The following is a 15,370-nucleotide window of genomic DNA, read 5'->3' as shown; positions in this document are numbered from 1 at the left end:
CCCTGCGGAACACCACTTGTGACCCTCTTCCAGTCCGAGTAGTGGCCCTTCACCCCTACCCTCTGTTTCCTACCCGCCAACCAGTTTCTGATCCATCTATGCACATCTCCGTCCACCCCATGGTTCTTCAGTTTCCGGAGTAGACGCTCGTGAGGCACCTTGTCAAAGGCTTTTTGGAAATCTAGGTATACGATGTCTATGGGGTCTCCTTTGTCCGTCCGTTTGTTGATTCCTTCGAAGAAGTGCAATAAGTTAGTTAAGCACGATCTCCCCCTGCAGAAACCATGTTGGCTTGGTATCAGAAGTTCATTTCTTTCCAAATGTTCATCGATGTTTTCTTTTATCAGCGCTTCTGCCATTTTCCCCGGAACCGAGGTCAGACTCACAGGTCTGTAGTTTCCCGGGTCACCTCTTGATCCCTTTTTGAAGATGGGTGTGACGCAGTGGCGTACCTAGGGTATGTGGCACCCGGGGCCCATCATTTTTTGACACCCCCCCCCCCCCCCCCATGTAAAAAAATTTTTTTTTTTTTTTTTTGCAATAACCATGAAATGGAATAAATGGTCAGAATAGAAACAGGCAGTGAAAATTTTCTTTTATTGAACCTCATATATGTAACCATTATTCCAAACATAACAAAACATAAATTATGTCTAAATTGTCATGACATTAGAAGTACATATGGAGTAGTTGCAGGCAGTGGCGTACTTAGGGTATGTGGCACCCAGGGCCCATCATTTTTTGACACCCCCCCCATCTATATGAAAAATATGATTTTTAGTACCAATCTACATATCGCACCACAAGAGTGTACCTAGGAAAAGGCTGCATCTTAAACACTGCAGTGAGCACTAGAACACCAACACATACATTGTAAAACTAAACAAGCCAGATCCCGCACAGTCAATTGGTCCTGTAGTCAATGCCAACTGAAAACTATGTCTTTTTCATACACACAGAACAGAGATACACCCTCGCCCAAAATGGAATAATCACAAACTAAAAATAGAAATATGTAGACAAAAGTTAAACTGATCCGCCAAGAAACCAGACCCTGGATACAATGCAACACCACAAAAAACAGTAACACATGTCCTCTAATACAGTGCAAAATATAAAGACAGTAGATGTAAATTTGAAAAAACTGATACATAACAATCACCACTTTATAAATTAACAAATAAAAATAAAACAAATAATGAGATATAAAAAAATACAATTTTATTGGACTAATCCCCGTAAGCTCGGTCCCCATCCCCGCAAACCACCTGATTCCATCCACACAAGCCTTGAATTGTTTATATTAAAGTATAAAAAGAAACAATATTCTGTACAATTGTCAATTTATAAATCAGCGTCTTCTCCCCACTCTCTTCCCCATTTCCCTTCAGCATCCTCAGCCCACTCTCTCTCCACTTTCCTTCAGCGCACGCACATAAAAACAAGCAAGTAATTTTATATCATTTTCATTCTATTCATTCATAGAAATTAAAGTCTAGATAATGCCAGTCACATAACAAAACATGATTTTACAAAAATAATTCCCTGCAGTCAAGCCTGCAAGGATTATTAGATGTCTTTCAGCAGTTCCCCTCCCTCCCTCCCCCTTACCTTTGTGGCCAAGTCAAAATGATCTACCAACAATAAAATTTTAAAAACACAAAGCACGCTGTACGCAGAGAAAATGTTAATTATCATTTATATTCTGCGGGTTTTCAAAGAGGTCAAGGCAGATGACTTTATGCAATGTCACCTCAGTAACAACTATACAAAAATAGACAAATATTCCCCCTCTCTTTTTACTAAACTGCGATAGCGGTTTTTAGCGTAGGGAGCTGCGCTGAATGCCCCACGCTGCTCTCGACGCTCATAGGCTCCCTGCGCTAAAAAACTCTATTGCGGTTTAGTAAAAGGGGGCCATAGTGCAAAATATAGACAGCAGATATAAATTTTCAAAACGGACACATTTTGATCACTAAGTTGAAAATAAAATCATTTTTCCTACTTTTTTGTCTGGTGATTTCATGAGTCTCTGGTCCTTCTTCTGATCCTTCTTCTTTCTCTCTCCCCCTGGCTCCCCTCTTTATTTCTGCCTTTCTTTCTCTCTCCTCCTGGCCCCCCTCTTTCTTTCTGCCTTTCTTTCTCTCCCCCTTGACCCCCCTCTTTATTTCTGCCTTTCTTTCTCTCCCCTTGGTCCCCCTCTTTCTTTCTGCCTTTCTTTCTCTCTCCCCCTGGCCCTCCTCTTTCTTTCTGCCTTTCTTTCTCTCCCCCTTGACCCCCTCTTTATTTCTGCCTTTCTTTCTCTCCCCTTGGTCCCCCTCTTTATTTCTGCCTTTCTTTCTCTCCCCTTGGTCCCCCTCTTTCTTTCTGCCTTTCTTTCTCTCTCCCCCTGGCCCCCCCTCTTTATTTTTTCCTTTCTTTCTCTCTCCCCCTAGCCTGCACAAAGCCATCGTGCCGATTTCTCCACTTCCACGATTCTTTCCCTACCCTCACCCCCAAGCCAGCAGCCGATTTCTCCCTGCTCCTTCCCCGATGTCCTGATGTCCTGAACTTCATCGGGCAGCAGCAGCATTCACAATTCACTGATGTTGCCCGCTTCAGGCCTTCCTCTCTGTCGGGTCCTGTCTTCATGAAAACTGGAAGTAGGCAGGACCCGGCAGAGAACAAGGCCTGAAGCCGGCAACAGCAGCGAATTGTAAACGCTGCTGCTGCCCGAAGAAGGTAATGGAGCACCGAGGCAGTCCGCTTCTCCCCCCTCCCAGCCGAACCCCCGCTGACCCTCCTATCTCCCCCCCCCCCGTGAACCTTTCCGACCTTCCCAGCGAGAGCAGCAAACCTCCTTCGCGGCTTTCTCCTCCCTCTGCCGCGTTACTGATGACGTCATCAGTGATGCGGCAGAGGGAGGATAAAGCCGACGCTACTGGAGGGAGGTTTGCTGCTTTCGCTGGGAGGGTCAGAAAGGTTCACTTGGGGGGGGAGAGAGATAGGATGGTCAGCGGGGTTTCGGCTGGGAGAGGGGAGAAGCGGTCTGCCTTGGTGCTCCAAGGCCTGGCGCCATTACCTTTTTCGATAATGGCGCCGATGCTGCTTTCGCTGGGAGGGTAGGAGCGCGATAGGGACCGGGCCAGCTGTGCACCCCCCCCTAAGGCGGCACCCGGGATGGACCTCCCCCTCGCCCCCCTTGGTACGCTACTGCCCTGGGGAAACAGCCTGCAACAAGATCGCGCGATGCCAGAGATCTTTGCCTGCTTCGGCTGTTTCCTCCGCCGCGGTCCCGCCCCTCCTCTGACATCAGAGGAGGGGCAGGACCGTGGCGGAGGAAACAGTCGAAGCAGGCAAAGATCTCTGGCATCGCGATCTTGCTGCAGGCTGTTTCCAGACGCGACACCCGGCGCAGGGGGGGGTAACTGGACCGGACCGGGAGCACCCCCTCAGGGCTTGGTACCCGGGGCGGACCGCCCCCCCCGCCCCCGCCTTGGTACGCCACTGGTGTGACGTTGGCTATCTTCCAATCCTCTGGTATCACACCTGTTTTCAGGGATAGGTTGCAAACTTGCTGCAGTAGTTCTGCTATCTCCTCCTTTAATTCCTTCAGAACCCTTGGATGGATTCCGTCTGGACCCGGGGATTTGTCAGTTTTTAGTTTTTCTATCTGCCTGCGCACATCTTCAAGGCTCACTTCCATGGATGTTAATTTTTCTGCTTCATTTCCATTGAAGAATTGCTCAGGTTCCGGTAAGTTGGTTGTGTCTTCGTTCGTAAATACAGACGAAAAGAACATGTTAAGTCTTTCTGCGACTTCTTTCTCCCTTCTTTCTTGGCTTTCTTCCCTTCTACTGTCAGGCCAGATCCTGATCACCCCGATAGTAAAAAATCCCAAAGAATCAATCAAACTATCTTCAATTTACAGACCCATCGCAAACATTCCCTTCTTTGTTAAGCTGATGGAAGGCCTGGTCAACCAGGACTTAGTAACCTATCTGGACAAATTCAGTATACTAAATGACAACCAATCAGGTTTTCGTTCTGGCTACAGCACTGAAACTGTCATCGTCTCACTGCTAGATTCTCTCCACAGCTTATTCAGCCAGGGCACAAGTGCACTGATCCTGCAATTCGATCTAAGCAATGCCTTCGACTTAGTTGATCATACTATTCTTATGGATTGTTTGGAATCAATCGGTCTCTCTGGTAATGTGTTAAAATGGTTCCAGGGTTTCCTAAGCAAACGATCTTACCAAGTTTAGAGTGACACCACCTATTCCTTCAGCTGGGTAAACTCGTGTGGAGTCCCGCAGGGCTCCCCCCCTATCACCCCACTATTTAACATTTACCTCGCCGCACTGGGGAACCTATTGCAAAGTTTAAAAATCAAATTCTATATCTATGCTGGCGACATCACCATAGTCTTTCCCCTAACTAACCTATCTCCCGAGACGAAGAACCACCTGGCATCCATCTTAATGCAAATCGAACTATGGATGGCTGAATTCAAACTAAAACTCAATTCAGAAAAAAACAACTTTTTCCTGGCAAGTCCAAACGACAAAATCAAAGATTCATCAATTTCCTTGAATGGTCAAGTCTTCCCGATTACAGATTCAATAAAAATTCTGGGAGTAACCCTGGACCGCTACCTTACCCTTGAAGCTCACACTGATTTACTGGTCAGAAAAGGCTTCTCAACATTGTGGAAATTAAGAACTATCAGAAAGTACTTCGATGCTGTCTCATTCCGCTTACTGGTGCAATCCTCCATTCTAAGCTCACTCGACTACTGTAACATCATCTACCTGGGGTCCTTCAAAAAAAATCAATCGAAAACTCCAAATCATCCAAAACTTGGCAATCAGATTGATTTTTGGGTTAAAAAACTGGGGAACACCTAACTCCCTACTACCAAAAACTCCACTGGCTACCCATCGAAGCGAAAGTGGTGTTCAAATTTTCCTGTCTCTGTTTCAAATCCATTCTTAGTTCGGCCCCCATGTACTTGGTCCCCCACTTCAACCTTGAACGTCCATCCAGACCCACATGCAGAGTCCATCTATTCAACCACCCAACACTAAAGGCCTGCCGTTACAAAAGATACCTGAACAGAACACTTGCCTTCCAAGCAGGCCAACTGAACGATTGGTTGGGTTACATTATCACGCACTCCTCTTCCTACCTAAGTTTCAGAAAACTTATAAAAACAAACTTGTTTAACCAATTCGTAACCAAGTCCTCTTAAGCTTTACCTCTCCATCTCTAACCGAATTGTTCCCAGGATCTCTCATGCCTCACCTCTGCATCATGCTCTCCTGTATTTTGATGATCTTATATTGTACCTATATTCGCTGATTGTCCAGCTCTCCTTTGTTGTAAACCGCCTCGAACTACCACGGCTTTTGCGGTATATAAGAATAAAATTATTATTATTATTATATGGTACACAAACAAATCAGCACCAAATAAAATGCTATTCTATAAGCTGGGCATTAAAGTTAGGAGCAGTGTATAGAACAGCACTTATGCCCTACAGCTTGTGTAAATGGCCATACCAAGAAATATACATAAACCTGCATCGATTATAGTATTCTATAATGTAATCACGTATATGTGTGTTTCATTCATGCTTCACACAAACTCTAGAAACAAAAAAAGTGGGGAAGGGACACTAGTCAGACCACTGTGTGAACAAATACATTTATTAATTTCAGTTAAAATTTGCACAGGTATACATATAATCAAAATATGGCAGGCATATAAAAGTCCTTTGTAATAGAGCATATACTGGACCCCAAAGTCCTGTTTGATAGAGCATACGTGAGATTGTGATGTCACAATGCCTCATTCCACCAGTGCCTAAGAGCCAGCCTGTGTGTGGCGCAGTGGTTAAAGCTACAGCCTCAGCACCCTGGGGTTGTGGGTTCAAACCCATGCTACTCCTTGTGACCCTGGGCAAGTCACTTAATCCCCCCATTGCCCTAGGTACATTAGGTAGATTGTGAGTCCACCGGGACAGACAGGGAAAAATGCTTGAGTACCTGAATAAATTCATGTAAACCGTTCTGGGCTCCCTTGGGAGAACGGTATAGAAATTGAATAAATCAGTGATGTTACAATGGCTTCATTGTCCTGTACTTCCCCTCTGCCCTCCAACCCAGCCGCAGATTAACCGTTCCCTTTAACTGTATCCATGACATCCTGTTTGTCTGTCTAGATTGAAAGCTCTTTCGAACAGGGACTGTCTTCTTTGTGACTCTGTACAGCGTTGCATACATCTGGCAGCACTAATAATAATAATAGTAGTAGTAATTATATCAAAAAGGCATATTTTCTGCAGGCAATGTGGGCCTTTGATTGTGGCTCTTTCCTAACATCATTCATTTTCTCTTTCTTCTTTTAGCATCGGGGGAGATGGAAACATAAACACAGTCTCCACATTACCAAGTAAGTTACACTTTCTCTGAGTAAATGGGATGCAATTTCCCAAATAGCTGCCCGGGTCCTGTTGTCATGTGGCATCCAATAGTACGAATTTAGAATTTAGGGGCAATGTTCGGCCAGCAGTTATCAGCATTTCTTTCAATTAGGTCCAAATATTCAGTGCCGGCCCTTATCCAGGTGTGGGCTCTGCACATCTGGGTAAAGGCAGCCACTGGATAAAATGGCAGTATACAAAAAAACCTCAATTAACTTAGCACAGCCTCTTTTCTTTCATAAGATAACTGGATAGCAGGGGCATAGCCAGACACCCCATTTTAGATTTATTTATAAACTATTTAGTAACCAGGGGTGTCCAACCTATGGCCCGAGGGCCGCATGCGACCCCGTGAAGTATTTTGTGTGGTCCCAGTCGAGGGCGATGCAGTGTTTTCCTCTGCTGCCCCCGAGTATTTACCGTCTTCTCAGCTCCCTCCTTTGTCTTGCTGCAGCATTTGCGCGGCCCCAGAAACATTTTTTTTTGGCCAGTGCGGCCCAGGGAAGCCAAAAGGTTGGACACACCTGATTTAGTATATCCTAAGTGGTTTACATTCAGGTACTTTATCACATTTCCCTATCTGTCCCGGTGGACTCAAACTCTATCTAGTGAACCTGGGGCAATGAGGGGATTAAGTGACTTGCCCAGGGTCACAAGGAGCAGTGAGGGATTTGAACCCACAGCCTCAGGGTGCTGAGGCTGTAGCTCTAACCCTTGTGCCACATGGGTGGGCATAGGAACTTCCCCCAGGTGACCTAGCATCTCTTAACTTCTCTCTTTCAACCTTCCCCCTACCCCTGTCCTTTTTAAATCCTTTAGCGCTGGGCCTGCAGTGAGCAACAACTCATAACGGCTGCCTGCACTGGTCCTGAGTCTTCCCTCTGATGCAACTTCATATGAGTCACTGTTTGCTGCCAGCCCAGCCCAGAAGAATTTAAAGATACCAGGGGGTTGGGGGGGGGGAAGTTAAGAGTTGCCAAATCACTAGGTGTCTTCAGCTGATGAGGCTTGGGGATCCCTGCCAGCCACAACCTAGTTATGCTGCTGCTGACTGGACCTATGCTCAAAGTGGGTGGGCCTGTGCTGGATAGTTATCCAATCAAACTCCTGAATATTGTTGCTGCCTGGGTAACTCATGACTCCACCTCCCGACCTCCCCAGCACTAACCAGATAGTGCCATGGCAGTTTGCTCATATTTTCTCCATTAGCTAATTATGTGCTGCTGAAAATACGGCATGATCCGTGAGGAGCCTCTCCTACCTAGTTAAGTAGCAGTGGTCTTCTTCACTATTGAAATCTGCCAAGCAAAATCTGCTGCCTCCAGGTGACATGTGCGTAGGTTTACCAGATGTCCGTGAAAACCTGGACATGTCCTCTTTTTAGAGGAGTAGCCGGGCTCCTGGACAGACTTTCCAAAACCTGGCATTTGTCTGGGTTTTGGAAAGCCCCGACAAGCTCCAGCCGCATCTGGAGGTCATCTGAGCATAGGAGGATGACGTCACGCACTTCCGCACATGCTCCAGGCCTTCCAGACGTAGTTGGAGCTTGTCGGGGAAAGAGAGAGGTTTGTGGGGGCGTGGCTGGAGGCTGAACCGTGAGGGGCTGGGGGGAACAGGGCAGAGGTGAAGGCAGAACAGGGCAGGGCCACGTGTTCAGATATTTGCGGTCTGAAAAATGGTAACCCTACATGTGCATATGTAGACTTATTAGATGAATGCTGGAGTTGGGCACCTAGAAGACTTTCATTATGTGTCACTTCCTATGTTTATGGGAATTTTCATCTTATTTGGGTTTTCTAGTCTATTTTATTAATATGAGAGCAATGTTGTTATGAGTGCACCCTTTTTTGCAAATAGCACACGCTCTTTGCTAAGAGTGCATGCTAGTTACAAAAAAGGCACTCTTTCCCATAGGAGCCGTCTTTTCAAAATTACTGGGAGTGCTAATTTTTAAATCCAATGAAAGCTACAGTCAAGGAATTTGTTTAATATGGAGGGTGCGCAAGCACCCACAACACCCACAGCGCTGGCTCCGGTGCTCTTTCCAGAAGTACTGCGCATTACTCATGTGCACAAGCGTGATGATTGGCGCATGCACACAACTGTCAGGGATCGGCTCATTTTCATTTAAAGACACGCAACAACATAGGCTGTCCTTCATGAATGGCAATGGTGTGTAGGAGCACCCCCCCCTATTGTCTCTATAAAGTTAGACATCTACATTGGCCTAATGTAGGCACCTAACTTAGTTGAATATTAGGATAAATTGGCACCAATAATCAGTACTCAATACCTCTCAATTGGCACCGAGTTAATTGAAAGTTAAGCTAGTGCAAAGTATATAGTTAAAAGTGGGCGTGGGCGTGGGTAGGGGGTGGTGTTTTTTTTTGAGTTAGGTGCCTAATAGTCAAAGGCATTTAGGCCAAGGAAACTCTGGCATAAATAGGATGCAAGGTCATGCATTTGGGCTGCAAAAACCAGAGGGAACGGTACAGTTTAGGGGGTGAAGAACTTATATGCACAATGGAAGAGCGGGACTTGGGTGTGATTATATGTGATGATCTTAAGGTGGCCAAACAGGTTGAAAAGGTGACGACGAAAGCTAGAAGGATGCTAGGGTGCATAGGGAGAGGTATTGCCAATAGGAAAAAGAGGGTACTGATGCCCCTGTATAAGACTCTGGCAAGACCTCATTTAGAATATTGTGTACAATTCTGGAGGCCGCACCTTCAAAAAGATATAAAAAGGATGGAGTCGGTCCAGAGGAAGGATACTAAAATGGTCTGTGGGGTCTTCGTAATAAGACGTATGGGAACAGACTTAAAGATCTCAATGTGTATACCTTGGAGGAAAGGTGGAAGAGGGGAGATATGATAGAGACGTTTAAATACCTACGTAATGTAAATGCGCATGAGTCAAGTCTCTTTCATTTGAAAGGAAACTCTGCAATGAGAGGGCATAGGATGAAGTTAAGAGGTGATAAGCTCCAGAGTAATCTAAGGCAACACTTTTTTACAGAAAGAGTGGTAGATGTGTGGAACAATCTCCCGAAAGAGGTGGTAGAGACAGAGACTGTGTCTGAATTCAAGAAAGCCTGGGATAGGCACGTGGGATCTCTCGGAGAGAGAAAGAGATAATGGTTACTGTGGATGGGCAGCTCTATGACCTCACAATGCAGGTGCACAGAGCCTTAGCCTATAGGAAGAGGAGATGCAAATGTTAAGAGAGTCTTAGCCAATAGGGAGAGGAGGAGATAATGGTTACTGCAGATGGGCAGACTAGATGGGCCATTTGGCCTTTATCTGCCATCATGTTTCTATGTTTCTAAATGTTAGAATGCTTAAGGCTGCCTAAGCACAATTCTATAATGGGCATTTCACTTTTATAGAATCGCATTTAGCACCGCACTAGTCAGCATTGATTTTTTAGGTGACATATACAGAATTGGGCCCACAGTGCATATATTCTTCATAGCAATTCAGCTACTGTATATTGTGCAAACATTCTCAAAGTGACAACATTATTATCCAGACTGATAGATAACTCAGAGAGCATTTAGGTGCTTCTAATTAATTAACAGAAAATTTGACTGGTTATGTATTTGAAAACTTCAGCAGAGTTTCCATTTGGGGGAGCATAACACTTTCTCCTGCTCCTTTAGGCTGCCAGCTGAGTTGGTACTAGGGCTGGGATCTGGCATTATGAGTCTTCCAGCCAAAAACGAGCAGAGATGACCAGGGTATTCAGGCTGGCAAAAACTTTAATAGGTAGCTCGCATGGAACACACGTCAAATGAACCCAACAAGGGCCGTGTTTCAGCAAATGCCTGCTTCAGAGGTTCATAAATCTGCTAAAATTGTAATACTGTATAAAGACTGTTATTTAGAATGTGTACCAATGAATAAGCAGAGTCAGCACCTCAGTATTCTCAAAACAAAACTAAATGAACAACAACGAAGAGATTTTTCACCTTTTTATGCCTTTCCCCAAATCTACTAGCCAATCATTGTAACATCAGTCCTGAACTCAAGGTCATCCACTGGGACTTATGTAACCCTGCAATCATATTTGGGATGCTACAGCTTCCCCAGTCCTAACTGGCCCAGAATCAAATCCAGGTCCTTTGCATGGGATAAAGGAACACTACCCTTGAACAATTAAGCCCCATTTTTCTTTGATGAAGTGATATTTTTCTACCCACTGGCTGTATCTATTTTCAGATATCTTCCGTGAGTTTAACCCTCTTCTGCAAGGGTTCTCAACTGGCACTGGAGGAATAGACAGGCCCAACTCCTTCTTTAACCAGGCTGTACCAGGAGCCAAGGCTAGGTAGGTCTGTCTATCTACTTGTCTATGGTACCTTACTCCTAAACAAGATTTTATTTTATTTTTTTATTCAATTTTTTATACCATTCTCCCAGGGGAGCTCGGAATGGTTTACATGAATTTATTCAGGTACTCAAGCATTTTTCCCTGTCTGTCCCAGTGGGCTCACTATCTATCTAATGTACCTGGGGCAATGGGGGGATTAAGTGACTTGCCCAGGGTCACAAGAAGCAGCATGGGTTTGAACCCACAACCTCAGGGGTGCTGAGGCTGTAACTTTAACCACTGCTCCACACTCTCCCCCATGTTTCCAGACAGTGAAGAAATCCTTATCTAATGCTTTAGAAAGAATGTGTAGCGAGAAGCTCCATTTGCTGAGTAAGCTGAAATTAGGGATAGAGTTGGCTTTGTTGGAGGAAAATAACCTTAGTGATAGATGATGGTCTCAAAAGGGGCGGCTAAGAGTTTGGTTGCTTTTTACAGATGATTTTCATTTATTGGATCAGCAGCAATTAGGATTTCATTTACATCATAGTACTGTATAGATAACACTGCTGTCTGCTGGAGGACGTTTATATAAACAGACACAACAGGGAGGGGGGGGGATTGTTCTGGTCCTGTTAGATTTTCACTCCGTCTTCAACTTGCTCCAGCGTGACATCACAGCAGATGAACATGGGCTAATAAATGCTAGAGCAATGGGTCCAAAGAAATATGGTTTTCGTCAAATGGTTTGCTCCCCTACTCAACTGTTGGAAAATAGTTTGGATTTAGTTTTTGTACCTTATGAATTGAGTTTCGAGCTCGTTTGACAATGTATCTCTTGGAACGTGCTTTCTGTGAACTTTGGGGTCCTTTTTACTAAGGTACGCTATAATGGACGTGTTAGCGTTTAGTATGCGCTAAAACAGCTAGCGTGCCTTATTTTTTTTTATTTATTCCATTTTCTATACTGTTCTCCCAGGAGAGCTCAGAACGGTTTACATGTACTCAAGCAATTTTCCCTGTCTGTCCCGGTGTGCTCACAATCTATCTAGTGTACCTGGGGCAATGGGGGGGGGGGGGGATTAAGTGACTTGCCCAGGTTCACAAAGTACAGCGGGGGTTTGAACCCACAACCCCAGGGTGCTGAGGCTGTAGCTTTAACCACTGTGCCACTCTCTCCCCTTAGTAAAAGGACCCCTTTATAACTAGTAGAGAACACATCTTTGCAGTGATAGACCATGAATGGTTTTATGTTTTTATATTTTCTATATGAAAGTAGGGTGCTATCCTATTTCAATGGCGTTCCTTTTTGAATTTGGTTTTACTTGATATATTTTATTGTAAACCGCCTTGAACTGTGCTGCAACTAAGGCGGTATATCAAAGTTTAATAAACGATAAACAGCCAGACGCCATATCATGGTCAGATTGTTATTTATTTCCTGTTCTTTTATTGTTGATGTTTCTTCTTTGAACTGTAAGGAAAAGCATAAGCAGTACGAGTAGGTCAAGGCTGAGAAGCTAAAATGGCAAAAAACAGTAATTATCTTTTTTTTTTTTTTGCCTAGTAATTTAGATTTTGACTTGGTTTAGCTCTTTAAAGATGGAGGCAGACAATAAATGTTAAGATAATTTTCAGTTCTTCAAAGACCAGAAATAAGCGGTATCATCAAGGACTGTGGCCCTCTTTTACTAAGGTGCGCTAATCGATGACAATTGCACCGGCTTGAACGCAAACGGCAGAAAAATCCATCACAAGAGCTCCGAGATAAATGTAAAGTTACCAGTAAATTTTACTATCCTGCAGTGCTGTACAGTGAAAGAGACTATTAAGAAACTTAGCTCTTCTGAAAACTGTGCGAGAGTTAATCTCTCCTTTTTCTAAATGAGTCTTTAACCAATCAGACAACTACCAGCTCCCCTTGTAGTGAAAAATGTCTCAATTGTCAGATAAGCCGCTCTTAGCCGTACCCTTCTCCTCCACTGACAATTTGAGACCTTATTCCTTTCATCTAGCTGCCCCCTAGGCCTGGAATAAATTACCTGAGTTTATCCGTGAAGCCCCTTCCCTTATTTAAAAGCAGACTGAACCCCCACTTTTTTGATATAGCCTTAACCCTACTCCTCTGCCCACCAACCCAGCCAGCTGATTAAGCATTCCTCATAACTGTATCCATGACATCCTGTTTGTCTGTCTTGGCTGTTTACATTGTAAGCTCTTTTGAGCAGGGACTACCTTCTTTGTGACTCTGTACAGCGCTGCGTATGTCTGGTAGCACTATAGAAATAATTCATAGTAGTAGTAGTAGAGTGAAGCGTTTAAGTCTTTGGGAAGCAGAACTGAGATTGTGATGTCATAATGCCTCAGTCCACCAATAAGAGCCAACCTTATCCATGATGCCACAATGGCATGATTGTCCTGTACTCCCCTCTGCCCTCCAACCCAGCCAGCTGATTAACTGTATCTATGATACCCTGTTTGTCTTGGCTGTTTAGATTGTAAGCTCTTACGAGCAGGGACTGTCTTATTCTTTGTAAGATGTGTAACTATTAGGCAGACTGGTTGAACTTTTCAGATCTTTATCTGCTGTTATTTTCTTGCACCGAATCTAATTTCTATATTTAGGATCGCTGAAAACCGTATATCTTATTGCAGCGCTGAAAATGTGGCCTGTTGAGGTGAGGAGTAGCCTAGTGGCAGAGTTGCTGCCTCTGCACCCAGAGGTTGTGAGATTGAATCCCAGGGCTGCTCTTTGTGACTCTGGGCAAGTCATTTAGTTCTCCATTGTCCCAGGTACAAAATAAGTACCTGAATGTATGTAAAGTGCTTTCAGTGTGGTTGTATAACTACAACCTTTTCCCCTTTTCTCACAATGTATGGATAGATTTCCTGCACATTCGGTTCTTGGGGGAGGTGAGTACTATTTCTATCTGTGAGTGCTATTTCTATCTGTTCTCCATTATAGGGATATTCCCACGCAGGTCGAAGCACTGGTGAATTTGATGAAGACTGACAGTGTGAGTCTAACAAACTTCTTTCATACAGTAGGGTTAGGTTGCGCTTCCATGAAATACACTGCATGACTGCATGACCCAGTAGGCATTGTGGCAATTCTATTGAGTAGTCTAGAGTTACTGCAGTGCTATTGCTACAGTATTCCACTGACTCATACAGTGTCTTAAGCAGAAATGGAAAAAATTTAGGAATAGATGTAGGATGGTGTGAATAACATGAAGAAAGACTTGGCGAAGCGAAGAATGGTCTAAAATTGGGCAGCTAAAATTTAATGCTAAGAAATGCATGGTCATGCATTTGGGCTGCAGGAAATGGTACAGTTTAGGGGGGTGACGAACAAATGTGCACGACGGAAGAGTGGGACTTGGGTGTGATTGTATCTGATGATCTTAAGGTGGCCAAACAGGTTGAAAAGGTGATGGCGAAAGCTAGAAGGATGCTAGGGTGCATAGGGAGAGGTATGGCCAGTAGGAAAAAGGAAGTATTGATGCCTCTCTATAAGACTCTGGCGAGACCTCATTTAGAATATTGTGTACAATTCTGGAGGCCGCACCTTCAAAAAGATTTGAAAAGGATGGAGTCGGTTCAGAGGAAAGCTACTAAAATGGTGCATAGTCTTCATCATAAGGCATATGGGGACAGACTTAAAGATCTCAATCTGTGTACTTTGGAGGAAAGGCGGAGAGGGGAGATATGATACAGACGTTTAAATACCTACGTAATGTAAATGCGCACGAGTCGAGTCTCTTTCATTTGAAAGGAAGCTCTGGAATGAGAGGGCATAGGATGAAGTTAAGAGGTGATAGGCTCCGGAGTAATCTATGGAAATATTTTTTTACGGAAAGGGTGGTAGATGTGTGGAGCAGTCTCCCAGAAGAGGTGGTGGAGACAGAGACTGTCTGAATTCAGAGGCACGTGGGATCTCTCAGAGAGAGAAAGAGATAATGGTTACTGTGGATGGGCAGACTAGATGGGCCATTTGGCCTTCATCTGCCGTCATGTTTCTATGGATCAATCTGGTTGATGTGACCTGGGTGAAGTGACAACTCTGTTGTTTCATTAGGTCATGACCTTCAGCTTCATGAAACCTTTCTGTTTTCTTAGTTTTTCTTTTTTTGTTTCATGTAATAGTGTTTATCCCAGGACAAGCAGGCAGCATATTCTTTACGCATGGGTGACGTCACCGACGGAGCCCACGGTACGGACCTTTTTACTAGAAAGTTCTAGTTGGCCGCACCGCGCGTGCGCGAGTGCCTTCCCGACCGACGGAGGAGAGCGTGGTCCCCAGTTTCTTCGTTTCCGCGGAGCGAAGAAGACGTGCGTTTTTCAATTCCGATTGAAATCCTCTTTTTGCCTTCCCGCTCGCGTTCTTTTTTCGTTTATTTACCTTCGGGTTCTTTTTTATTTCATTTCCAAAAAAAAAAAAAAAAAAATATTTTCTTTTTGTTTCGTTTTTTGTCTTTGCCCCGGCGGGGCCTGTTGTCACGATCCAGGCCTCGGGGTTTGATTTTGCGGAGGCCGTGTTTCCATTCATGCCCCCGCAGCCCGGTTTTAAGAAGTGCCAGCGGTGTGCACGCC

General features: G+C 44.5%; 1 protein-coding gene across 1 annotated transcript in view; it reads left to right on the top strand.

Annotated features, from left to right (window-relative positions):
* Positions 1–15,370, top strand: part of PLB1 (phospholipase B1) — a 225,477-nt gene that overhangs the window by 63,910 nt on the left and 146,197 nt on the right. Inside the window, exons 19-21 of the mRNA XM_033937660.1 lie at positions 6,392–6,435; positions 10,687–10,795; positions 13,743–13,794. Coding sequence (XP_033793551.1) covers positions 6,392–6,435; positions 10,687–10,795; positions 13,743–13,794 — 205 coding nt within the window. The remainder of the gene's footprint in view (positions 1–6,391; positions 6,436–10,686; positions 10,796–13,742; positions 13,795–15,370) is intronic.

Source organism: Geotrypetes seraphini, chromosome 3, assembly GCF_902459505.1.
Source record: "Geotrypetes seraphini chromosome 3, aGeoSer1.1, whole genome shotgun sequence".
Lineage (NCBI taxonomy): Eukaryota > Metazoa > Chordata > Amphibia > Gymnophiona > Dermophiidae > Geotrypetes > Geotrypetes seraphini.
This window is presented reverse-complemented; position numbering and strand designations above follow the sequence as displayed.